Source organism: Brassica napus, chromosome C2 (assembly GCF_020379485.1).
Source record: "Brassica napus cultivar Da-Ae chromosome C2, Da-Ae, whole genome shotgun sequence".
NCBI classification, from domain to species: Eukaryota; Viridiplantae; Streptophyta; class Magnoliopsida; order Brassicales; family Brassicaceae; genus Brassica; species Brassica napus.
Window position 1 is genome coordinate 54,552,117 of NC_063445.1, and position 25,694 is coordinate 54,577,810.

The window sequence follows — 25,694 nt, forward strand, 5'->3', positions numbered from 1 at the left end:
ACTTTTTTTTTTCACCAAAATGCTCATATTATTTAATTAATTATCAAAAAGACGTATCTAATGTGCATCATATATACTAACTCGACTCAGTCTGTTATTATGGCTCAACTTATCTATAATTCTCAGCTTGAATTACCTACCTCGTGAGCTAGTTAGTATAACTACAGAGACCACACCGTTCTCTTTTGGCTGCTGGTGTGCATTAGAATGGTAGAGCCTTCTTTTCATGCACGCCAAGAACGGTGCACACAAGTCTCTGAGTCATTAGGAAGTTCATCATGGATAACCTGTTACAGAAAATGTAACACCCCAACCGCCCCCGCCATTGGATCTCACGTCTCGTAAGCATGATTAACAAATACAAAATTTAATAATAGATGTGAATTTAAAATTATATTGTAAAGTATTTAATTTTTTGTCAGCATAAAATATTAAATTAAATAACAATATATTTTGGTTGGATTTAAAATTTATTAAAAATCTACGGGACAACAATAATGGTCTCTTGTTCATTAAAAATGATAAAAACAATACTAGTAAACTTTTTTAACGATTGTAAAATATGATATTAAAAACTCTGAGAAACATTACAAAGACAATTTTACAACCGGAAATTTTACTTGCTTTACAGGAATTCACGCTTGAGTATATCACTATAGGCTGTCTTATGAAATCCTCTGAAAATCTTATGTAAGTCTTTTGTCTTTTAATCTACATAAATTGTCTTCGGTAAGACTCAAAATTCATGCCTCATGATGTTGAAGTAAACTATGCCTCACATATGTTCATAATTATCAGTCACTAAATGACATAACAAAAAAATGAAATAACAAGAATGCAGTTCAAACAATAGTTAGCTAATCCTATTTATGTCAAACCAAGCAGAAGTCTAACCAACCTAACAAATCAAACAAAAAAAACACAAACAAAAAACAACAATGTACTATATATAGAGGCAAAAACTCAATATATAAACGCCTTCCTCTCTATCACCAATGTATACATCTCATACAGCAAACACAAATCGTAGAGTTTTGTTATGAACCAAAGAAACTTGTAAGAGAAAAATGGCGGGAAAAGTGTATATGGTCATGGCATTGATAATGATGGGGTTTGTTTTACAAGCATGCAATGGAATGAAACCTGATGTTTATGATGGTGAGGATAGCAAGCCAACAGAGGATTCAAGATTCTTTTGCTTCAGAAATTGTTCCATTAGATGTGGCAAACAAAACAAACCTTGTTATGAAGATTGTTTGCCAAAATGTGGTCTACCAAGACGACATGCTAAACCAACAACATCTTCATCACCTTCCTCTACCGTTTGATGGATCAAGCTAACTGCTGAAGATGTCGTCAATCAAGAAGGAAAATTTGAGAATTATGATAAACTTTGATTATATCTCTGGTATTTGTGTGACAAGTGTATTCAAACTTGTTTTCTATTATAAGGACATAGACCACCTTCTGTCAAAATACGTGATCACGATTCACATATAACAATAGAAACGTACAACAAAAAACAAAACATGAGAGTAGTGTATTTAGACTCGACTAACCACTTAAATCATACAACACTCTGAAACATGGAATCTGATCACTATAACCTAAATATAAAAACATCTATCAGCTTTCCCGTGTTTCTGAAGCAATCTCCCTTGCTCACTTTCTGCTTCTATTTTTTTCTGCACTATGCTTGTTGCTAAACCTTGTCTGAAGTATACATCCTCCGTGATCGCAACAAGCACGAAAGGATTCGCATTTAATAACACCAAAAAGGACAAGGATGTCTCTCTCTCTCTCTCTCTCTCTCTCAAGAGCAGAAACCATTAAATTAGAACATTTTAGAACCTCTCTTATCAGGACAATCTGCTGCCATGTGTCCTGAACTCCCACAATTGAAGCAAGCACCTCCAAAACTCCTGTTTTACATACATAGGAAAAGTGCGCAGATTTTAACATGATTTGTTTGAAGCTCAAAGAAGAACTCACCTCTCCTAGGAAGGAGCTCTGCTGCTTGATGATCTTCTGTCACTACTACCGCCAATCAATCAATCATCAGAACAACTTCTGGAACCACCTCCATGGGACCAGCTGCTTCCTCCTCCACCACTGCTTCTACCTCTTCTGTTATCATCACCTCCCCAACTATCACGTCCTCGTAATGAGCCTCCTCTACCTCCAAATCTTGACCCTCTAGTTATTGTTATAATACACATTTTACCTAGTATATAATTTTTGTTTTTTGTTTGTACTTGATGGAATTTGTGAGATTGGCTTTCTCTTATTTATTTCAGAAACTTGAAATCATGGGATTTTATGATATACTATATTAGTTTGTCTTTATGTTAACTTTTGTTTTTCACAGCTAGTACGTGTAACTCATCATAATTTCTGTTTTAGTAATTTACCATAAAATTGCTTGGAATTTTTCAAATGATTATGTATTCAAAGATGTTGTAAATACTACTGGATTCTAATTTGAAATAGAAAATTCTAATTGAATAAAACCAAATCATAATTAAAAATTTTGTCAGCGGGATTAACAGATATAAAATTTTATAACACTGAATTTTAGAATCTTGGAGAGTCTCATCTTGCCAATGAGATGATGAAATTGTGTGGGAAAGAGCGGCTTAGTCAATACATCAACCAATGGATGTTCAGTATTGATATGTAAAAGTTTGGTTCCGCTATTACTACTCACTGTAGAAATGTAGAATCATTAATTAAATAACCGTAGATTTTTGTTGGATTTAAATTTTATTAAAATCCATGAGACCACAGTGTAAACTATACCTCACATATTTTCATATTTTCCAGCCATTAAAGTACATAACAAGAATGAAATAACAAGAATGCAGTTCAAACAATAGTTAGCCAATCCTATTTATGTCAAGCCAGACATAAATCTAACCAAACTAAACATATCAAACAACAAAAACAACAAATGTACTATACATAGAGGCAAAAACTCAATATATAAAAGCGTTCCTCTCTAACACCAATCTACACATCTCATACAACAAACACAAGTCCTAGAGTTTTGTTTTAAACAGAAGAAACTTTAAGAGCAAAATGGCGGGAAAAGTGTATATGGTCATGGCAATAATAATGATGGGGTTTGTTTTACAAGCATGCAATGGAATGAATGTTGATGTTGATGATGGTGATGATATCAAGCCAACACAAGATTCAAGATTCTTTTGCTTCAGAGTATGTTCCATTAATTGTGGCAAACAAAACAAGCCTTGTTACCAAGAATGTTTGCCAAAATGTGGTCTCCCACGACGACTTGCTAAACCAACAACATCTCCATCATCACCGTCCTCCACCGTTTGATCTTTTTTCTTCTATTTGTGATTTGTGTCTTTTAAGTTCTATCTATATATCAATTGAGCCAACTGCTAAAGTTGTCTTCTATGTGTGTTTATCAACATCATATATTTGTAACTGTGGATATAAATACATGAAGAATGGTTCAGTTGATTAATTGCCAACATATTAATAATAGTCATGAACATAATATATTTAAGGTAGGAGATTAACCTCTATTGGAGGTAGTAACACTATGTTACATGGAATTGGAAGCGGCACGTGGAAGCAGAATCGTATGAAAACACAAAAGCGAGATTTTAAAAAAAATTAAGAGGCGGGTACGTGTTGGAAGCGTATATATATATATATATAATAGAAAATGATTTTATAAAATTTTATGACTAAATGTATATTATAAATTATAAGAAACTTTTTAATATATATTATGTATAAAATGTCATAATTTTAAAATAATAATAAAAAACATTATCAAATGGTTTGAAAATCAGTCGTAAATTTTCCATAAATTTGATGTAAACATAACTGACGAATATTAAATAATAAAAAATCCTTGTGAAATTATATATGTAATTATCACATTAACTTCTCCAACACATATTATGCATCTTCTTTGGTTTCTTCTTATTTTTCTTTTTATCATTTCATTCTTTTTATTCAAATTTTGCTAATATTTTCCTAATTTTGTACATATTTTTTGTCAAATATTTATTTCTCACTCTAAATAGTAATACAAAACATATAATCAATGAACCAAAAATCCATCTTAGAATTCTTTAATCATAACATTACCTTATTCACTATATTTTTGACTTAAATACAAAACATTTTTTGAATCAAAATTCTAAAAAGTTCCGTTAAATATAATCATCCAATCTTCTGATCCTAATTATTTATGAAACATATATGGACATTATAAGAGATCAATAATTAATATGGATACGACTATATTTTTATATGAATATAAAATCGTTATATCGATTTTATAAAAAAATAAAAAATAAAATTTATATAAATATAAAAAAAATTGATCAAAAATTATTACACATTCTATAATTTTGAAAATTAGCTACTATTAATTATTATTTAGGTTATTTGGCAAGTGATAATAATTAGTTTTAGACTTACCTATTATTTTAGATCTTATTAAAATATTAAAAATTAAAAAATTTCTTTTATTATATAAAATATTTTATAAATATAAAAATAATTGATCAAACATTATTATTCATTATATAATTTCAACAATTAGCTACCATAAATCATTATTTGAAATATAATTTGAATTATTTGGCAACTGATATTAATTGGTTCAAGATTTATTTTTTATTTTAAATAAAATTAATAAAATTAAAAATTATCGACCAAGAAAATTTTTAAATGATCGACATGTAAGTAAAAGTCACTTAAGTGACTTCTCGTTTAATATATAAGAAAGTTTTTTATAAATTTTATAGAAACTCATATAAATAATTTAAAATTAAGATAAAATAATTTTGTAAACCATGATAGATAATTTTATTAATTTTTTATTTTTTTTATAAATGACTAATAAGACATATATGCACATAATAATACATTAATAATTATTATAATTCTTTATATACGAATGTAATTTTTTATAAGATTATTAAATCAATATATCAATTTCTATAAATTGTGTTCTACTAATTATTTTATGTAGTATATAAATATAAAAATAATTAATCAAAATTTATTATTAAATGTGATACGATTTTAAGAGAAAAGTTATATTATTTCAGTTTTAATAATTAAAAGTAAAATTAAAACTAATAAAAAATGAGTTAATAAACACAATATTTTATTTTTATTCTTAATGATAATATCTATAATTTTAATCAAATCTATACTGTTATTTGAGAAGTGAATTTGCTTACTTGTCATAGTTTCCATGATTTTAGTTAATTTGCTTAATTGTCATTTTTCCATAATTTTAAGATAAATCATTAGTTTAATTAATATTATTATTTAAAATTTTGCTTACTTACCATTTTTTCATGATTTTAGTTAATATTCTACTGATATATATATACTATTATTTTTTTAAAAATATATATTTTAATATATAATTTTCATGATATTTAGGACATTTAATTAATAAATAGATATTAACAATATCTACTGATAATATAGTTATTACTTTTATCTTATATTAATTTATGATTTTAATGACTAATATTATAGTCATTTCTTTAATTTTATAGGAAATATTGATGAAATACAAATTTTATATATAAATATTTTAATATATCTGAATTAACCTGTTTCTTTGGTTTATTCGGTTTGATCGCTTAATATACTAAACCATATCCATATACCGCAGTTTTTTTTAAAATAACATCCATTCAGTTTACTCGGTACTACCAAATCAAGACTGTTTTCTCTATTTCGGTTTGGTTCGGTTTTAAATGGTTCGGTTTTACCGGATGGAACACTCCTAGACTATTGTTATTTTATTAATGTTTTATAGTTGTGATTTTTTTATAATCTTTTCCAATACCACATGATTTCTTTTCGGTCCAAATACTACATGTATTTAATTTCAAATACAAATTTCCTAATTTAATTATTACTATAGAAAAGATTTTGATCCAATAAAACATAACTTAGTACATTGATTACCAATATGAATATTGAAGTTTTATAATTTATAATAATTTAAATTGTATCTAATTTAGTTATTATTATTTTATAAAAATAAATATTAGAGTTAAAAATTGTTAGATATATAGATATATTAATCCGCATAAGATGCGGGACATCAACTAGTTATAAAATATTTATTATAGGGTGGAATTGTGAGATTGGCTTTCTCTTATTTCATAAACTTGAAATCATGTGATTTTTAATATACCATATTAATTTCTCTTTATGTTAATTTTTTTTTCACAGCTAGTTTGTATAACTCATCAAATCATAAAAAAAAAATATATTAGTAATTTACTGTGATATTTATTGGAATTTTTCTAATGATTATGTATTCATAAATGTTCTAAATAGTACGGGATTCTAATTAGATATGGACAATGTTGATTGAATAAAACCAAATAATAAAAATCTCGTAAGCATGATTAACAAATATAGAATACTAGTGTTCCACCTGTACTGCGTACAGGAAAAAATGATTAGTTTATTATATTAATCAGTGTGTTTTGTAGCAAATGTATTGCGAGGTTCATGCTAATACTCAACGTATTGCAATATCTGTAGACAACAAATATATATGTACTTAACTTCTGTTAGGATATAGTCACCTTCTCTTATTTCTTAGAGGGACAAAGTGATTAATAGTTTTTTTCTAAATCTTATTTAACATTTTAATTCATTTTACTTGGTTGCAAGGTTTGTGTTAGCTTTTGTTATGTTTCTCTTACAACAATTATCTTTCTTATATAAAAGAAAAAAATAAAATCTTATTCTAGTTTCTCAACTTATTATAAGATTTTTATTTAGTAAATAAACCAAGAAATATGTACTTGCTATTTAGGTAAAATTTCAAAAGAAATCGCAAAAGGAATGATATTCTAGATGCTATCATCATGAGTTTTACTTTATCTTTGCGAGAACAAAAAGAAAGAAAAACATCAATCTGAGAGAAACAATAAAAAATATGATATTTAGAAAAAAATATTGTTCCTTTCAGAAATATTTTGTAGACATCACTTACAAATATGATATTTTATTACAATAAAAAGGTTAGTAAAATATGATATTTATACCTGTAATTTCATTTTTGTTGATAGTCTTTTTGGATAGTTAGATTTTCTGATCTTTTCACATCTTTTGAATCCTGTATCAGTCAATCATTATCTATTAGTTATACAATAAACAAAATTTAAGCATACAAAAATAAAGAGATTTTTGAAGAGTAACATATGAGACAAAAGAATTTTTTTGATATATCTACTTTGTCTTCTCTGTCTCACATTTTCTTTTTGGAAAAGAAGATGACCTTGTGTTTTTTTGCACATTTATAACCTTGAGTTTTTGAAGAAAATCATGCACGTGAGTGGGTGAGGTTTGATAAATCAAGGCGATGATAGAAGTAGAGAACAGAGTGAGATCCAAAGATATTAAGCAAACACAAATAAAAAATATGATCAATAAGTTAATAACAATGTCTCTCGGGAAAGAAGTCTTGCATTGCAAAATCAGGTTTGTGATTAGAGAAAGAGAGAAGATGTGTTTCTGTATCAAGATGCAATTATAAAGAAAAACCTCGTACAAATATAAGTAACAGAATTGGGTAGTTATTTTTAGATTGTTGATAATTGGTGATCGTGGTATGGAAAGAAAACGGTCGGCAAAGTGGCAAGAAGAAATATTTTTGATTTTATGAGATAAACATTTAGCTTTCTCGGTTTTGTTTTTAATTTGTTTTTTCTTTTAATTTTTTTGAATCTATGTGGCAAAATGTTATTGGTCTAGTGACTTGTGTTTTAATATATATAAGATAATAACACTGACATTTAGAGTTTTGGAGAGTCCCATCTTGCTAATGAGATGATGAAATTGTGTTGGAAAGAGCGGCTTAGTCAATTCAACCAATTGATGATGGTGATGATATCAAGCCAACAGAAGATTCAAGATTCTTTTGCTTCAGAGTCTGTTCCATTTGATGTGGCAAACAGAACAAGCCTTGTTACCAAGAATGTTTGCCAAAATGTGGTCTCCCACGACAACTTGCTAAACCAACAACATCTCCATCATCACCTTCCTCCACCGTTTGATCTTATTTCTTCTATCTATGATTTTTGTCTCTAATATTGATCCAGCTAACTGGTAAAGATATCTTCTATATGTGTTTATCAAAATAAAAATTGGAGAATTATGATAAACTATGATTATGTATATTACTTTGCATCAATACGTACTTTGCATCAATACGTATATGTACTTTAATTATGTTTTTATTTTTAAATAATTAACTAAAAAATAATTCTAAAATAAATAACTTTAATGTAAATAATAACAAAAAATAAATGCTATTAAAGATTGTTTAATTGCATACAAAAAACGCTATAATATATGACAATAAGATAACAACGCAAAAAACCGCTATCTAAAGTGATTGACCTATTATGACGGGAGATGATACAACGCTTCATAAACCGTTATCGTATCGATAGATAGCGTTTTTCGTCCGCTAATAAAAGGCATTTTTCTTGTAGTGTGTCTGTCCCTTTTTCGTGGTTCAGAATGCAACTCTAACATGTCACACATACCAAGTTATGTACGTTGCGGTCTCACCTGATGGACAAACTATTGTAAACAGAGTAGGAGATGAACCTTAAGGTTCTGGAATGTCTTCCCATCCATGAAAGCCCAGGTAAAACCAATCAACTTATCGTGCATCAACGAAATGATATTTTCGTCTCTATATGCAAAGCGAGGCACTGCGGTCGGGTGAGAATAGCATGCCTCGCTGATTTTGAGATATATATCAGTCTGATTAATGTGATTTAAAACAGCAGGAGCTGGTTCAGCGCAGCGGATTCGACAGGACAGCATCGGCATTCTCATCGGCCCCATTAGACAACCCCACCGCCGATCACCAGGTTTGCTTTTATTCCTTAAAAATAACTCAAATAAGCAGTCAATTGAAACTCCTTCAGAAGCTTTTGTGTCTTCTACTCTATATGAACTTCAAGAGGAGAGAGCTGGTGTACCTGTTTAGAGTCGTCTATATGAGGTACCATCGTTCTTTGCAGTGTTAAATTTGCGTGTAAATGTTCACATGTTGAACCTTTAAAGTCCTTATATCCAATCTATGTTTCTGACATGTTGAACTTGGTGAGGAGGTATTGTTTCCCGTGTACTGGAATAGAGATAGTTGGTCTGTGCTTAGAGGCCAGTAACATTAAACAGTTGGAGATTTCATTTCGTAACAAGGTTAGAAGTCTTCCACTAGAGTATCGACTAATGATCCAAATTTTACTAGAAGAACTATAAAAAAAGTATCCACCTGTTGCTTTTTACCGTATTGAGTTCTTCGATTTTAAGATTCACATATAACCTAAGCTATGTTGTTGAGAACTCCTGTATGGGTGATGATAACACAATAGATCAGTTTCGTTTGGATTGTTTTTCACACAGGTCTGGCGCCGAAGGAGGTTTCAACCCTCTTGGATTTTTGCAGGTTCCAGGTATAACTGTATAAGTGAGTTATTTGTAAAAAAATTGTAATATTCTTTTCACCTGAATGATTAGATAGAAGTAATACTGTACTAAGTTGTCATTTGTAGGATTAGATGATATTTTTACTGGGGACGATGATACTTGGGAAGCTTGGCTCAGTGTTGATCCCTCTTAGCTCCCCAATGCTACGACGTTGTCAATGTTTGATTATTTTCATAAGCAAAAGAAATTTGGGATTACACATATGTTGTTAGTCCTAATGCTAAAATAATAAAATCAACATTTTTATGATTATTGATCGCAAGATAACAGTTCTTCTCTTTTCACAGTTGAGAAAAAGTATATAGGAAAAAATTTAATAAATTTCTCAGCCTTTCCTAAAAATAGATATTTAGACATATGTTTGGAAACTAAGCATAAAAATTATCTAACAGGTTAAAACTCCAAAATTGTAAGAAATTAATATATTAAATATATATATATCTAAATTAATTGTTTAAAATAAAACTTCTATAAATAAAATTAAAATTTAGACAAATTTTGGAAATAACGTAAATTTCAAATATCCAAAAAGATGATGTCTTAAACATATAGAATCAAAGTCAATATAAATATCCAAAAAGAATGTAAAAATATAAATATGAAAAGAATTGAAGACAACGATAACTAAAAACTGAATATAATTAAACATATAGAAAAATATTGAAATATAATTGGCAAATTTTACATTATACAAAGATAAACTTCTAAATCGAGAAAAAAAATGAAGAAAGACGGAGGCTACACCTAAGTACAAAGACAATAGAAAACATGCAATGAAAATGAAGGTTTAATAAATTAAATTTTATTGTAAGTACACATTTGTGGGACTAATTATAAAGGATGAAAGAAGTATTTTTATAAAATTATTGAAGAACATTAATCCTAATATATATATAAAGATTAAGACTTCATATTAATCGTACGTCATATGTTTTAAATTAATTTAAATAAAATTAAAAATTAATACTCGCCGCAACACTACTACCAAGAGTTTGTTATAACAACTACGTTCAAATTGCTCAAAGCTTCAAATGAGAACTAACAAAAAATTACAAAAGAATGTACAATATCATATCATGCAAGAGATCAACAAAATTAACGACTGAGATGAAAAATGACATTAAACTAAGGGAACTAATCCCTTGCATTTAGTGTGTTAGTTATGCTGCTCATATTTCAATTTTGTGTAATTATCACACAAAAAAAAAAGAATTTGTGGTATAAATAAGATAATGAACAAGTTTACTCCAAGTTTATTAAAAAAAATAAAGCAACTAATATTGAAAATTATTTAACCAATAAATACTTATCAAAATACAAACTCAAGCAAAACAACTCACCTAATAGTAAAGGGGAAGTTTTTAAAATGATATATTTATGATTTTAAATTTGAAATATAATTTTTCTTTACTTTTTGCTTTTTGAAAACTACACTTCGTCTATCTGAAAATATATATTTTTTATCCTGATTTGATTTCAAACTAACAAATTAAAAAATAAATTTAAATTTAAGTTCATTATGTTTTGAGATAAACATATTTAAGATAGATACATGTTAATTATTCAAGTGAATAATAAAAAAAATTTATAAAAAAATTTAAAATCCATATTTCTACAAAAATATTAAATTTATATAAACAGAGAACTTACGTACTTTGCAATCATAATGCATATCCTCATACATAGCATACAATCTATCTAGCTTTCTATCTTAAGTCAATATCTTATAAACTAAATTTTGTTATACTCAAATTAGAGTTTCGATTTTGAGCTTATTTTCTGTGATGCAACTTCTTATTGTTTTTGCTAGCCTTTCATACTGATTATTTTTTATCGGGTTAGTTTAAAGCTTAGGAGTTGATGACATCTGCAACTAGCTTTGATTTTATTTAGTTAAAAAGAAAATAAGCAGGAAAAAAATTAGAGGAAAGAGACGAACTGAGAAAATAGAGAACAAGTAAAAGCTCCGAAAACAGAAATGCTCCATGTTTTTATTTTTTTTAAGTAAGATATCTATTAGTAACATATTGTGTATATATTGTGTATATATCAACAGTATTGTTTTAAAAAGAAAATTAATAAAACTTCACATTGTATAGCTTAATCAATTTACATAAATGTAAACGTGATTTTTCAAAAAAAAAAAAGGAGTTCTTTTCAAATAAATGTCATATAAGAGTATTTTTCAAATTTTATACAATTAGAAAATATAAACCGCGCGAAGCGCGGTGAAGAGCTCTAGTAGAATATAATAACACTGAAATTTAGAGTTTTGGAGAGTCCCATCTTGCCTAGGCATGGACATTCGGAGTCCCAATCGGGTTTCGGTTTTATCCATTCGGGTTTTGGTTTTTCAGGTTTATCAAAATCAACTCCATTCGGGTTATATAAAAGTTCGGTTCGGGAGCGGTTCGGGTTCTATCGGGTTCGGGTCGGGGTTAGTAAATCTTCAAAGAACCGGTATAACCCATTGTACTTCCGGGTTCGGGTCCCAATTAGGTCTTCGGTTTAAAAATACATGATTTGTACCTATTTTGTAACTAAAACATAAATGAAATCGGTTCTTTGGATTTAAAATACATGATTTGTACATATTTTAATAGCCAAAACATAAGTAAAATCGATTCAGAAATAAGAAAAAACATCAAATGTGATCATTCAAAATCAAGCGAAAGATAAACATAGTTAGTGATAGAAAGAAAACCAGATAAATGAAATCATAAAACAAAAACTAAGTTCTCATAAAATGAGAAACATAATTCAATGAAAACAAAACCAAAATCTAAAAACTTTAGGCTTTAACCGCCACATTCCACCATCAAAAGATAATTATTTTAGAAGTTCAATTATATCTTAAAGTATTTTGGATACATATTAAGAATTAAAATCATATTTGGTAGAAGTTATTTTTGTGATTTTAAATGTTTCGGGTTCTAGTTGCACAAAAAAAAAAAAAAAAAATGTTTCGGGTTCTATCGGATATCCATTTAGGTCCGGGTTCGGTTCAGATAATACCGATAACCCAAAATACCAAAAAAACAGGATCCAATCGGTATTTATCTCGGGTTCGGATCGGTTCGGATTCATTTTTATCGGATTGGATTTGGTTCGGATTTTCAGGTTCGGTTTATTTGCCCAGCCCTAATCTTGCCAATTAGATGATGAAATTGTGATGGAAAGAGCCGCTTAGTCAATTCAACCAATTGATGTTCAGTATTGATATATAAAAGTTTGGTTCCGCTATTGCTCATTGTAGAATCATTAATTAAATAACAGTAGATTTTTTTCGATTTTGAATTTTATTAAAATCCATGAGACAACAATGCTCTCTTGTTCATTAGAAGAATCAATACTAGAAAACTGTACATCGCATGTTTTCATATTTTTCCAAGTCACAAAATGACATAACAAGAAATGAAATAACAAGAATGCAATTCAAACAACAGTTAGCAAATCCTATTCATGTCAAGCCAGACAAAAATCACAAACAGAAACAACAAATATACTATCTATAGAGGCAAAAACTCATTATATAAACGCCTTCCTCTCTATCACCAATCTACACATCTCATACAACAAACACAAGTCCTAGAGTTTTGTTTTGAACAGAAAAAAACTTGTAAGAGGAAAATGGCGGGAAAGGTGTATATGGTCATGGCATTGATAATGATGGGATTTGTTTTACAAGCATGCAATGGAATGAATGTTGATGTTGATGATGGTGATGATATCAAGCCAACAGAAGATTCAAGATTCTTTTGCTTCAGAGTCTGTTCCATTAGATGTGGCAAACAGAACAAGCCTTGTTACCAAGAATGTTTGCCAAAATGTGGTCTCCCACGACGACTTGCTAAACCAACAACATCTCCATCATCACCTTCCTCCACCGTTTGATATTTTTTATTCTCTGTGATTTTTGCCTCTAATATTTGATCGAGCTTACTGGTAAAGATATCTTTTATATGTTTTTTATCAAAAGAAAAGAATTGAGAATTATAATAAACTATGATTATGTATCTGATACTTATGTGACAAGTCTATTCAAACTTGATTTTCTATTATAAGGACATATAAATACAAATGTGATCACAAATACAAAATTAGAAACATGGAATCTGATCATTATAATAACCTAAAAATAAAACATCCATCAGCTTTGCCATGTTTCTGAAGCAATCTCTGAAAATGCCAATTGAGGAAAACCTTCTCCCTTGCTTAATTTATGCACTATGCTTGTAGTTAGACCTCGTCTGAAGTATACACCCTCAGTGATTGCACTCTCTACCGTCTGAAACAAACGGTTGAAGCAAGAACTAAAGGATTCATATCAAGAACACCAAAAAGGACAAGGACCTCCATCTCTCTCTCTCTTCTCTCTCAAGAGCAGACACCATTAACTAAGAATACTTTAAAACCCTCTCTTGTCAGGACAATCTGCTGCCCTGTGTCCTGAACTTCCACAAGTGAAGCAAGCACCTCCAAAACTCCTAATTCACATACATCAACCAATCATTTGATGAGGGCAAGTGTGAAGATTTTAACTTAGATTTGTTTGAAGCTTAAAAGAAAACTCACCTCTCCCGGGAAGGAGCTCTCCTGCTTGATGATCTTCTGTCACTACCACCGCCAATCAACCAATCATCAGAACTTCCTCTGGAACCACCACCACGGGACCAGCTGCTTCCTCCACCACCACTGCTTCTACCTCTTCTGTTATCATCACCTCCCCAACTATCACGTCCTCGTGAAGAGCCTCCTCTACCTCCAAATCTTGACCCTCTAGAACCTCCTCCTCCTCCTCTAGGCATCCTGTCTCTGCTAGAGAACCGTCCATAGTTATCACTAGACGGTCCATCGTCTTGCAGAGGAGGCAACTACAATCAAAACCCAAAAGATGTCAAGTGTTGTCACTTGTTAGTCAAAAAGGGTCTTATTGTGAATATGTTATGTTGTATCAAAAGAGTGAATACCTTTGTTATCATGGAGATACTGTTTCCTTCTTGCATCTCTTTCTCTAGTAGATCTTTCGCTATGTCCTCTGGTAGATCAAAAACAGCTCCTTGCACCTGATAATATATTAGCAGAATCAGAGATTTTCTATAAGGCTACAATTTTGAAAAAAACTGCTTATATAATGATCATTTCAATGATACTAACCCTCTCATCTGCAATCAAGAAGATTTTTCCAACTTCATCAGCAGCTGGACCGTATACATCTGAAAGAAAACCAGTGACAGACCTCGCTGACAAGAAGCCTCTAGAGTTTGTTGGATCTCGTACCAATTGCAAAGTCACCCATCCCTGCAGTGGATGTTCAATGTTTACAGGACTCTCAAGAAGTGCTCAAAAAGTATGAATGAGAATCAAACCTGTTCATGACTGAGGAGAGATCTAGATGAAGGTGGCTGAGAGAAACCGCTGAGGTGAGCCAGAGCTGCAGCTAAAGCATCAGTTCCTTTTTCCTCATGTAGTTTCTGAGCAGTTGCTGAGAAAAACTTGATAGACTCAGGATGAACACCGTTTAGAGTGGCCACCACTTGGTCAGCAGATGCTTCCAAGACGTCTCCAACTGTTGGTGGGCTAATAAACTCAAATCTGCAGCCTACATCACGCTCAAGAGACCTCACCGTTCTCTTCTGACTGCTGGAGTGCATGAGAATCGCAGAGCCTTCTTTTCCAGCACGCCCGGTACGTCCAGAACGGTGCACAAAGGTCTCTGGGTCATTAGGAAGTTCATAGTGGATAACCTGAGGAAGAAAAACATCAGAACAAAGTGACTTACTTACTATGTAACTAAAAAGCTTTGAAAAAACTTACTAGATCTACGTTGGGGATGTCAAGTCCACGAGATGCAACATCAGTGGCAACTAGAACTGTGAACTTCCCTTGGCGAAAACCGTTGAGCGTTCTCTCTCTTTGATGCTGAGAGATATCTCCATGAAGTGCCTCGGAAGCTATACTGTTTGATAACGCTAGAGAGACCTCATCTGCATCTCTCTTTGTTTGTGTGAAAACAATCGTCTTGCCACCCTTTGCATACACCTTCAAGTTTTTGAAAATTAGAACAAATCAGTATAGAGAACTAAAGACACTGGGCATGGGATTTTAAACCGAACCAAACCCGCCGAATTAACCGAAAATATTTTTCGGTTTTCGGTTCGGCAATCGGTTTTCTTCAAAAAAAAATTTATAACCAAACCATACCAAAAACCCGAACCAAACTAACCAAATTTTGTACCGAACTAACCAATTTTGAACCGAACTAACCAAATTTTGAACCGAACTTATCCGAAATTTTAACAAATTTGAACTAAAATCTAACCAAAATCAAAAACTAGGATTTTCAAAAACCGAACTAACCAAATACCAAACCAAACTTTGTTTTAAGTTAATTCGGTAAGATTTATGTCGAACCGAAATAACCGAAAACCAAACTACCCGAACCGAACTAACCGAACCCGAAAGCCTAAAAGACACCAAGCAATCATCAACCATGTTTAAGGAAATAGAAAACTAAAAGCTGAGTCATACTGTTATAAGGTCGCTTAGAATAGTGCGCTTTGATGTCGACGTAGCCGAGATTGCATACAGTTTGATCCCCTCAGCGAGCTTCTCATCCTGGTCTCCAACCAGATCAATATTCAATGGACTATCAAGATACTTCCTAGCCAACTTCTTCACCCAAGCAGGCATAGTTGCTGAGAACAGCATGCTTTGTCTCTTCTGCGGTAGATTCTCTAGAATCGACTCCACAGCCTCCTCAAACCCAACGGCAAGCATCTGGTCAGCTTCGTCAAGCACCAAGTACTCGACTTCGCCTAGCTTGAGGCTTCTTCCTTCTATCAAGTCAATGATTCTTCCGGGAGTTCCAACAACAACGTCAACACCACGAGTGAGAGCACTCTGCTGGATGGTGTAGGAGACACCACCGTATACACAAACGGTGCTTAGATAAGGCGCAGACTCCTTGATCTCCTTCTCCACTTGCTTCGCTAGTTCTCGTGTAGGTGCAAGGACAAGGAACTTGGGAAGACGACCAGACTTCCTACTCATAAAAGAGAAAACCAAACATTTAGAAAACCATCAATGTAAACCAATGTTCTAAAATGCAGTCTAAGCATAGGGCCGTGCCTGACTTTTTTGGGCCCCCAAGCACAAAATATATTTTTGGCCCTTCAATTACTTATCATGGAAAAGGATTAAAATTTATGGGGCAAAGAATTCAACCCCCAACCCTTTGTAGGAAAGAATTGGACAAAGACCAGTAGAACTAACCACACTTTGTTAAAAAAATTGGCCCTTAAAATACTTATACACATCAGGGCCCCAAGCATGTGCTTGATCAGCCTATAGTCAGGCACGGCCCTGTAGGCAGCACTTAGGCATCCGCACAAGCTAGCAAAGCCATTTTCTTAATATCCAATTTATGTGATTCAAATCAGTTTAATTTGTTTAAAATCAATTAAAATTGGTCTAAATTAGTTTAATCAAGCAATAATGTTAGTGTAAATCCATAATTATGTCTAATATTTTTTTTAATCTAATTTTTATAATTCGTTAAAATAATTTGACAATTAGACACAAAAAACTAAAATATCTAATATATATGTAAACTATATAAAAAAATAATTGGGTAAATCGATTTAAACATTTTAAATCGGTTAAAATTGGTCTAAGTTGGTCTAAATTTGTTTAATCAAACAATAATGTTAATGCAGATCATAAATTTGTCTATTTTTTTTAGTATATCTAATTTTTATAATTCATCACAATAACTTTGTAATTAGATACAAAAAAACTAAAATATCTAATATAAATATAAAATATATCAATATTCATTCTAACCTAAGACCCAAATAATTCATCTACTCACTAATCCTCCATAGAGAACCTAGTCACTAGAACATTTCTGTAAACAAAAATGGATGTAAGGTTAAAAAAAAAAAGACCTGAAAGCAGAGTAGTCTCTAGCTTGTTCAGTGAGGCGTTTAATGATAGGGATACCGAAAGCTAAAGTCTTCCCAGTTCCTGTCTTAGCACGAGCTATGATGTCTCGTCCTTGCAGCGCAGGAACCAACACAGCCCTCTTCAGACACAACACAGAAACAGTATGTCAATACAGATAAAAGGACAAGACTTTAAGAGTTTTCAGATTGAAAAGGATAAGGCTTTAAAACCTGAATCGGGAAGAGGTGAGTGATACCACGCTTCTCGAGAGACTCGCCGAGACGCTGAGGCAAGCCGAGTTTCGAGATAGCGAGCTCTTCACCATCGTCTTCTTCTGAGTGGTCGTTGTCGAATTCGTCGGAAAGGCCGAGGCTTTTGAAAGCTTCCTCGCTGAGAACGGAGTTGGGAGTTGCGACGGCGGAAGAGGGAGAGGAGTGGATAAGACGAGTTCTTCGGAGAGAGATGGGAGAGGAGAAGAAAGGCTTATCTAGAGAGAGAGGTAAGAAAGTAGACCTCTTTTTGGAAATGGGTTTGGAGGTTTCGAGGTGGGAGACTTGGTAGAGAGATGGAACTCCCACCGTCGACGCCATTTTTGGATACTCGCCGGAGGAGGAAGGGGAAGGATAAGGTGAGAGTGATGAGTTTTATGAAAGGCTTTGTTTCTCTTATGTAATTTGTTTCTCGCCAAGTGGCGTAGATATGATGGGCCTTTTTATGGGCCGGGGTATGTATATTCAAGTCCATTCTGGCTTGCATATTTTCTTGAGAAAAAAATTAGGGTACGATTGGGTTCTCCGCGAATGCAGCTTTTGCGGTTGGTAACGGTTGTTAGCGTCTTACAATAATAATAAAAAATGCTATAAAACGTTTTACACCACTCCAAGCCACTGAAAATCAAAAACTGGTTCCACCTATCGTTTGCGGTTGCGAGAAGGTAAATGTTTTTTCATTTTTTGACAAAATTATATAAATATAAAAATAATAATTTCAAATAAGTTTTAAAAATTGAGATGATATAAATACTAATATATATAAGTTTAATACTATGATTTTATAAATATATTTTTTATATTTACTATAATAATATGATTTATAAATATAATTTTAATATTTATTATCTATTATTGGGTTTTAATATTATCATTTTTAATTAATTTTTTATCTATTAATTAATTTTTGCATTTGTGGGCAAACCAGTAAAAAATGATCTGCAAACACAACAATTTTCAAACGTTGTGTCTAGGAATGTCAAACAAGTTGATCTGTCCCGTCCCATACCGCAGCGGGCTCGTCTTCGAGCGGGTCACGGCGAGTCAGGCCCGCGCGGGCTGTGGTCCTTAAAATGACTGACTAAACCCGTACCGCAAAACATGTAGGGCTTTGCGGATCGGTCCGCGGGACATAGAATTACAAACAAACATATGGCTCATGAATGCTTCAAGATATGATTCAAGACGCTTTATTAGTTTCATGACGCATCAGTAAGTGAGTTTAGTCGATGATTGAACTGGATAAGGCAATACCCTTGTTAGTTGAAGATTTTAGTTAGATCAAAACACTAGTTTATTTATTTTTGTTAGACTCCAAACATTTTTAAAATAAACAATACTTTAGTTGTTGAATCCAAATATTATAACTCATAAGTTCATAACAAATACTTTAGTTTTCTGAATCCAAAATTAAATAAAACCAACACCAAATCAAAGATGTGAATCCCAAAAATAGATTAAAAAAAAAAACACCAATCACATTTTTTGTTCTTCGTGTTTATCACCAACAAGCGACAAAAAGATGGAAATTTCTCTTCTTCACCATCAACTTCATCTTCTGCAAATAAGAATAATAAAAGTGAGTTAAAGATATATTGAAACCTAAAACTCCAAAATGTATGATAATGTGAACAAATACATATAGGCAAAACTATGAAGAACACATGGCGGGAACTAGATCTTCTTCTTCGGTGGAAAGTGAGTTTTCAAACTTCTTATGATGACTCGAAGAAGCTCCATCAGTGCAGATTGAAGGCGCTTGGGAGACCGGAAGCATCATCGACCCTAAAACCACCATCACCGGAGCTACATAACGTCGAATCACCTTCTCTCTCTCTCTCTCTCTCTCAATGTTTTAGGCGAAAGCAGAAATATGGACTTAGGGCTGCGGCCTGCGGGTCATCAAAATCCCGCAGGTTAAGCTCATCCCGCTTTCGACCCGTCCCGTTTTTGACCCGTCCTGTTTTTGATCTGTCCCGCTTTGAATCCGTCCCGCGAGGCTCGCAATTTTGCGGGCTTACCAAATGGAGGCCCAATCCCGCCCCGCAGCTAGCCTTTACGGGTCAGACCCGCGGTCCAAGTCCTTGATTGCCATCCCTAGTTGTGTCAGTCATATAAAATACCTTATAACGCTTGAAATCACAACCACCAGCTTCCGCAAACTCCCCGCAACCGCACCCGCCGATGCGTTTAAACCAGTTCGGACCTTAGTTTCATTCCCTTACGCATAGGCCTGGGGACTTTCGGCATGAACATAACGTTTGTCATAAGAAGATAAAAATATGTGATAGTTGCCAACTTAACTCTAATACTATAGTTACCAGCTTCATTTTGTTGGTTGTTCTATTCCAGTTTGGTTATCCAGACCACCTCAAGTTTGAATAATATAATAGTTTTTCGTTGTCAAAAAAAAAACTCTAATACTATAGTCATATCTAGTAATTACATACAAAAAAAAAAACAAAAATGATAATAATGGAGGTAGGGTTTTTACCCCAAGCCGAAATGCCTACCTAAATCCAAATAAAAAAAAACGAAACCGGATATGATCTACTATACAAAAATATCTGAACGGGACTTGTAAGCTTAGTAATTTAGGGTTTTGAGTATAATCTGAACCGAACTGAAATCCGAACTAGGATCCGAGAATATCTGGAATTAGTCAAATAAGTTAATATTTTATATATATGTTAAGGTAATTTAGATATTTTATAGCATTCCAAAGATTTTTGTAGTTTGTTTTATTTTTTTATTTTGAATTATTTTGGTTAGTTTAAATAATTTAACAAATTTTTAATTAGATTTGTGAATAATTTATATATTTTAATTTTTTTTTTGTCAATTTTGGGGTTTACAAAAATATTTTTTGACGATTTCATACATTGGTTATATTCCAAACTGAACCCGAAAAAACAGAATCGGACCTGATCTGATATTTAGTAAAAGCCGAATGGGATTTATGAGTATAATACCTACAATTTCAAAGTCCGGATTAACCGAACCGAAACCAACGAAACCCCGAATGTTCATGCCTACTTACACAAGCCCTATTATTTAATATAAACAATGTAATAAAGAAAAAAAAAAGTCTCTCAAATATAGGCTGTTTATTATTTTTATTTTTTGTCAAATAGGCTGTTTATTTCTATTTTTCCTCAGTTCCACACTTTCACCACCCCTTTGACAAGTTTATACAATTTTTCTCTTGCTGATGTAAAGAGCACAGCTAAATAAAATGAAACTTGCCGACAAATGATATTGTAGTTTTATAAAATGTAATTTAGAATAGTGAACCGTCTATTAAAATGGACAAATCTCCAAAATAGCACATTTCTAAGTTTATATCACAAAAATAACACTCAAAAACTAAAATGACCAAAATAGCACCTTTCTAAGTTTTCTTTTGAAAATTTTAATTTTTTTTATTTTTCAAAATTTGAAATCTTATCCCCAAAACCTCATTTCTCAACTCTAAACCCTAAACTAAACCCTAAACTCTAAACCCTAAACCCTAAACTCTAAACCCTAAACCCTAAACCCTAAATCCTAAAATCTAAACCCTAAACTCTAAACCCTAAACCCTAAACCCTAAATCCTAAACCTCACCCTTTAACTCTAAACCCTAAGTTTATGACTTTTGATAACACATCAAGTGCTATTTTTGTGAATTTTGACCTTGAGTGCTAGTTTAGGAACAAAAACTTGATTTACTGCTATTTTTGTCTTTTTCTCTATTAAAATCACTGGATTTTGTAGACTCGTGACTGTTAATGAGAAAATTAAATCATTCCAAAAATAAAATAAAAATAACTCTTTTCGAAACTTGCTCTGCTGTGAAAGCCCATCTCCTCCTAAAAGCTTGCTCCTTTCTCAAGAAAGGAAGGAAGGCTTACCAAAACCCTCATCTCCAAATCCACAATCTACCTCAAATTTAGGGTTTTTTTTTTCTGTTACTACGGTTACATTGCTCTCTTCCCCATCACAGATCCTCTCATTTTCGCTACTTCCCCATCTTCAATTCACACGAATCATCAAACCCACCACGAAAAGTTACCAACTTTGCTAATCACGACAATCTGGGATCCTCGTTAGGGTTCTTGTCTCTGCTCTCGATCACGGATCGTTATCATTCCCGCTACTTCCCCCATCTTCGATTCATCAAACCCACAACGTAAAGTTACCAACTTTGCTTGTCTCTGCTTCGATCTCGCCGTAATCCTTTCAATTGGAGCTTTTCCCCCGTAGATCCGTCTCAGGTTTGCACCCAAAACCTCTCCTTTTGCTTGATTACATAGTTTGTTGATAGAGAGATTTGCGTTTTGTTGTCCTGTTTGCAGAAATGGCGGATTCGATTCCGTTTTATCTCAACATTGTGGCGTTTCTGTGTACTGTTGGAGCCATTGCTCTTGCAATATTCCACATCTATAGGCATCTCTTGAACTACACGGAGCCGACTTATCAGAGATATATCGTACGCATTGTCTTCATGGTCCCGGTCAGTACTCTCAGCATCTCTAACGTGTTGAAGCTGTTTAGTATTTAACTTGTTCTTGATTGGTTTGGTTTCTTCTCCTCACTGTGCCACAGGTTTATGCCTTCATGTCATTCTTGTCTCTTGTCCTCCCTACAAGCTCCATTTATTTTGATTCCATACGAGAAGTGTGAGTCTTCCTAACACTCTGATTGTGCTTGAGAATTGAGCTTAGAAGATGTTCACTGTGTTTTACTCTGAGTTTGGAGTCCCTCACTAGTTCATTTTAATGTCAATGGCCTTGTGACATTAATGTTTCTAATGAATTTTTATTGGTTGTGTTTCAGTTATGAAGCATGGGTCATTTACAACTTCCTCTCCCTGTGTTTGGCTTGGGTTGGAGGTCCAGGAGCAGTAGTGCTTAGCTTAAGCGGCCGCTCTCTACAACCATCATGGTGTCTCATGACTTGTTGCTTTCCTCCCTTAACACTCGACGGGTAAGTTTGCTAGTTTGCAAGTCTTTATCTAATAGTATCTTGAGATGTATACTGACACATGTGCCATGTTACAGGCGTTTTATTCGAAGATGCAAGCAAGGTTGTCTGCAATTCGTAATCCTGAAGCCTATCCTAGTGGCTGTCACACTTGTGCTTTACGCAAAAGGGAAGTACAAGGATGGGAACTTTAACCCTGACCAAGCGTATCTCTATCTTACCATCATCTACACCATATCCTACACAGTGGCATTGTACGCGCTTGTGCTGTTTTACATGGCGTGCAGAGATCTGCTTCAGCCGTTCAATCCGGTCCCAAAGTTTGTGATCATTAAGTCTGTGGTCTTTCTAACTTACTGGCAGGTAAAATTTGTCATCAACTCTTGGCTTTTGCTAATTGCTATCTTCCACATATAGTTGTTTCTTTAGGCCTGCGGGTTTGGTTAGTTTGGGTTATTCGGTTCGGTTAGTTCGGTTCAACATAAATCTTACCGAATTAATCCGAAATAAAGGTCTGTTTGGTATTCGGTTAGTTCGGTTTTTAAAAATCCTACCAAATTTTTTGATTTCAGTTAGATTTTGGTTTAATTTTGTTAAAATTTCGGATTAATTCAATTAATTTCGATTAAATTTGTTTAATTGTTATTTGAGTTAGTTTAGTTTGAAATTGGTTAGTTTGGCTCGGATTTTTGGTATGGTTTGGGTATAAAATTTTCTTTTTAAAGAAGAAAACCGAAATAACCGATAACCGAAAACTACTAAATCGAACCGAACTATCCGGTTCGGCGGTTCAGTTCAAAATCCAAGGCCTAGTGTTTTTTTGCTAATTTTGTTCCGTGACCCTCTTCTTTGTACAGGGTGTTCTAGTCTTTCTTGCTGCAAAATCTGGATTCATAAAGACCGCAGAGGAAGCGGCTCATTTTCAAAATTTCATAATATGCGTTGAGATGCTTATTGCTGCAGCATGCCATTTCTATGCTTTCCCATACAGGGAGTATGCGGGTGCCAATGTTGGTGGATCTCGCAGCTTTTCAGGGAGCCTAACACATGCTGTGAAACTAAACGACTTTTACCATGACACTGTTCACCAGGTAACTAACTAACTCATGTTGTTTTTAAACCACTGGTGATTCAAATAATTTGGTTTCCTGATGATTTGTTTATATTACAGTTTGCTCCTACTTATCATGACTACGTGCTCTATAATCATCACAACGAGGGTGGTGAAGAGGGGACAAAGAAGTACAGGTCGAGAACATTTGTGCCAACTGGCCAAGAGATGGATGCAATGAGAAAGAACAAACCTGTTTATGCAAACAAGATAGATGGTGTTTCGGTTTCAAGTAGTCTATCTTCAAATGCAAGCTCACCTAAAAGCTCCAGCGTGACATCTGATCCTGTGCGCTCTGAAGCTGTGAAGTCTTCTTTGCTTGTTGACGCCTCGGATTCTCTTGATACAATGTATGATATGACGCTCATTGACATTGATATATCTAGTTTCCCAAGCAATGTCCCTTCAGCAAATGAAAGTGGGCCCAGATAGGAGCAGAAGAAAAAAAGATGTAGCAAGCACCGTTTAAAGGTACAAAAACGTGCTCCTAAGAGTTGGATTCGGATGAATCTTCTCAGGTGTGTTCTTAGTTGGAAGATGTTAGTAGAAGACTTGAGGATAAATGAAAAGAGCTTCTAAACCAGTTTGCATTTACTTCTTGTAGCTTTATATGATGAGTCTTCTACTTGCATTCTCTCTTGCAGCATGTTTGAGAATTGCTTAGCAGCCAGAAACGTTATTCATATACGTGTAACTAGTTGGGTTGCAGAATCTTTAGAAGTTTACATTTTGTGTGTTCCATGGCGTTTGAGAGCATTGTAAGGCCTTGAAACTCTCTCTCAACGGCTAAGGTTAATCAACCACTTATCATAATTTGAATTAATAAAAAATTCAAAACAAATTCTTTTGATAAATTTTCTTTTAATATAATATTTTTAAAAACACAGATCAATTGGGACTCAGTTGTCTTTTGCATTTATCCTTTCTTCTATTCATGTTCCCAAATGATTACACAGCTACTTACTTAGTGGCTTCTGTTCTCCTTAATCTCATTGTTTAGATATAAAACCTCCTCTAACATACTTATCAAAGAAGCTAAAGTTCGAAAGAGAGAGAAAGTAAAAACGCAGAGGGGTTCGGCGGTCGGCCGGTGCGTGAGCGTCCGTGCCGTCGCCAGGGCCCGCCGTGGTTAAGACCGTAGTGTTTTGAGTAATTTCTTCGGGAGGCGGATGCTCTCACAGATCCGTCGCCACCGGTCTTTTGTCTCCGTGGCGGGGAAGCTTCCTCAGTTCCGTCGTCATCGGCTCTAGTCTCCGGGGGGTGAGGGCTCCTACAGCCTTGCGTCGCCGGATTTTGGTCCCTACTCTTCAGGGTTTAGTTTTTATCTCAGTGGTCTGTTTCTTTCTGTTTTTTGTATTTCGTTTCAGTTTGAGTGTGTTTGTCGGGCGAGAGTGAAGTGCTCCAGCGGAAAGGGTGTTGGTGCATGCGATGCTTTCTTTTGGGGATTGCAGTTTAAGGTGGTGGATGAGATCTCGCTACGGCGATCGATTCTCTCCAGTTTCTAGAGTCCCAAAGATGGTCTGAGGTGAAGGTTTGACGGAACGATGGAGTTCCGGTCTGGCTTGGGTGATCCGATGGTGGGATCTCCGGCGCCGACGAGAAGCTGTGTTGACGCGAGGATCTCGCGACGTGTGTCCCCTTGACGGCGAGGATTGCAACATGTGTCCAAGCAGCAAAAAGACAGACTTGCGAGGTGGCCGTGCCCATCTCGTTTGGTCTCTAGGGTTTCTCTCAAGTTGGACCGTATGTTTAGGCCCAATTGAGGAATTAGGTTTGTCCGTTTGGTTTGTTGGGCACTAGGTTTGTATTGGGCTTGATCCATCTCTTTTAATATTAAAATCCTTTAGACGGAAAAAAAAAAGATA

The 25,694-nt window shown here is 33.5% G+C and overlaps 5 protein-coding genes across 5 annotated transcripts; 4 read left to right on the forward strand and 1 right to left on the reverse strand.

Moving 5' to 3' along the window:
* The first annotated feature begins 1,046 nt into the window (after positions 1-1,046).
* On the forward strand, positions 1,047-1,545 carry LOC111203255. Its single transcript, XM_022696801.2, has one exon. The coding sequence runs from the start codon at positions 1,068-1,070 to the stop codon at positions 1,326-1,328; it is 261 nt and encodes an 86-aa protein (XP_022552522.2). The 5' UTR covers positions 1,047-1,067; the 3' UTR covers positions 1,329-1,545.
* An 807-nt stretch (positions 1,546-2,352) lies between these two features.
* LOC111202744 lies at positions 2,353-3,359 on the forward strand. The gene has a single exon (XM_048748042.1). It carries the CDS (start codon positions 3,079-3,081, stop codon positions 3,340-3,342), a length of 264 nt encoding a protein of 87 aa, XP_048603999.1. The 5' UTR covers positions 2,353-3,078; the 3' UTR covers positions 3,343-3,359.
* Positions 3,360-12,960: 9,601 nt separating this feature from the next.
* Positions 12,961-13,880, forward strand: LOC111203256. The gene has a single exon (XM_048748044.1). It carries the CDS (start codon positions 13,000-13,002, stop codon positions 13,429-13,431), a length of 432 nt encoding a protein of 143 aa, XP_048604001.1. The 5' UTR covers positions 12,961-12,999; the 3' UTR covers positions 13,432-13,880.
* Positions 13,576-18,138, reverse strand: LOC106382538 (DEAD-box ATP-dependent RNA helicase 3, chloroplastic). Its single transcript, XM_048748043.1, has 9 exons — positions 17,715-18,138; positions 17,487-17,623; positions 16,069-16,582; positions 15,355-15,579; positions 14,907-15,284; positions 14,695-14,838; positions 14,508-14,603; positions 14,113-14,411; positions 13,576-14,024 (listed from the first exon to the last, which is right to left on the reverse strand). The coding sequence occupies exons 1-9, from the start codon at positions 18,072-18,074 to the stop codon at positions 13,946-13,948; spliced, it is 2,232 nt and encodes a 743-aa protein (XP_048604000.1). The 5' UTR covers positions 18,075-18,138; the 3' UTR covers positions 13,576-13,945.
* A 3,404-nt stretch (positions 18,139-21,542) lies between these two features.
* LOC106382539 (transmembrane protein 184A) lies at positions 21,543-24,568 on the forward strand. Its single transcript, XM_013822571.3, has 7 exons — positions 21,543-22,009; positions 22,091-22,248; positions 22,341-22,414; positions 22,572-22,721; positions 22,796-23,081; positions 23,576-23,809; positions 23,890-24,568. Exons 2-7 carry the CDS (start codon positions 22,093-22,095, stop codon positions 24,259-24,261), a joined length of 1,272 nt encoding a protein of 423 aa, XP_013678025.2. The 5' UTR covers positions 21,543-22,009; positions 22,091-22,092; the 3' UTR covers positions 24,262-24,568.
* Positions 24,569-25,694: the final 1,126 nt, after the last annotated feature.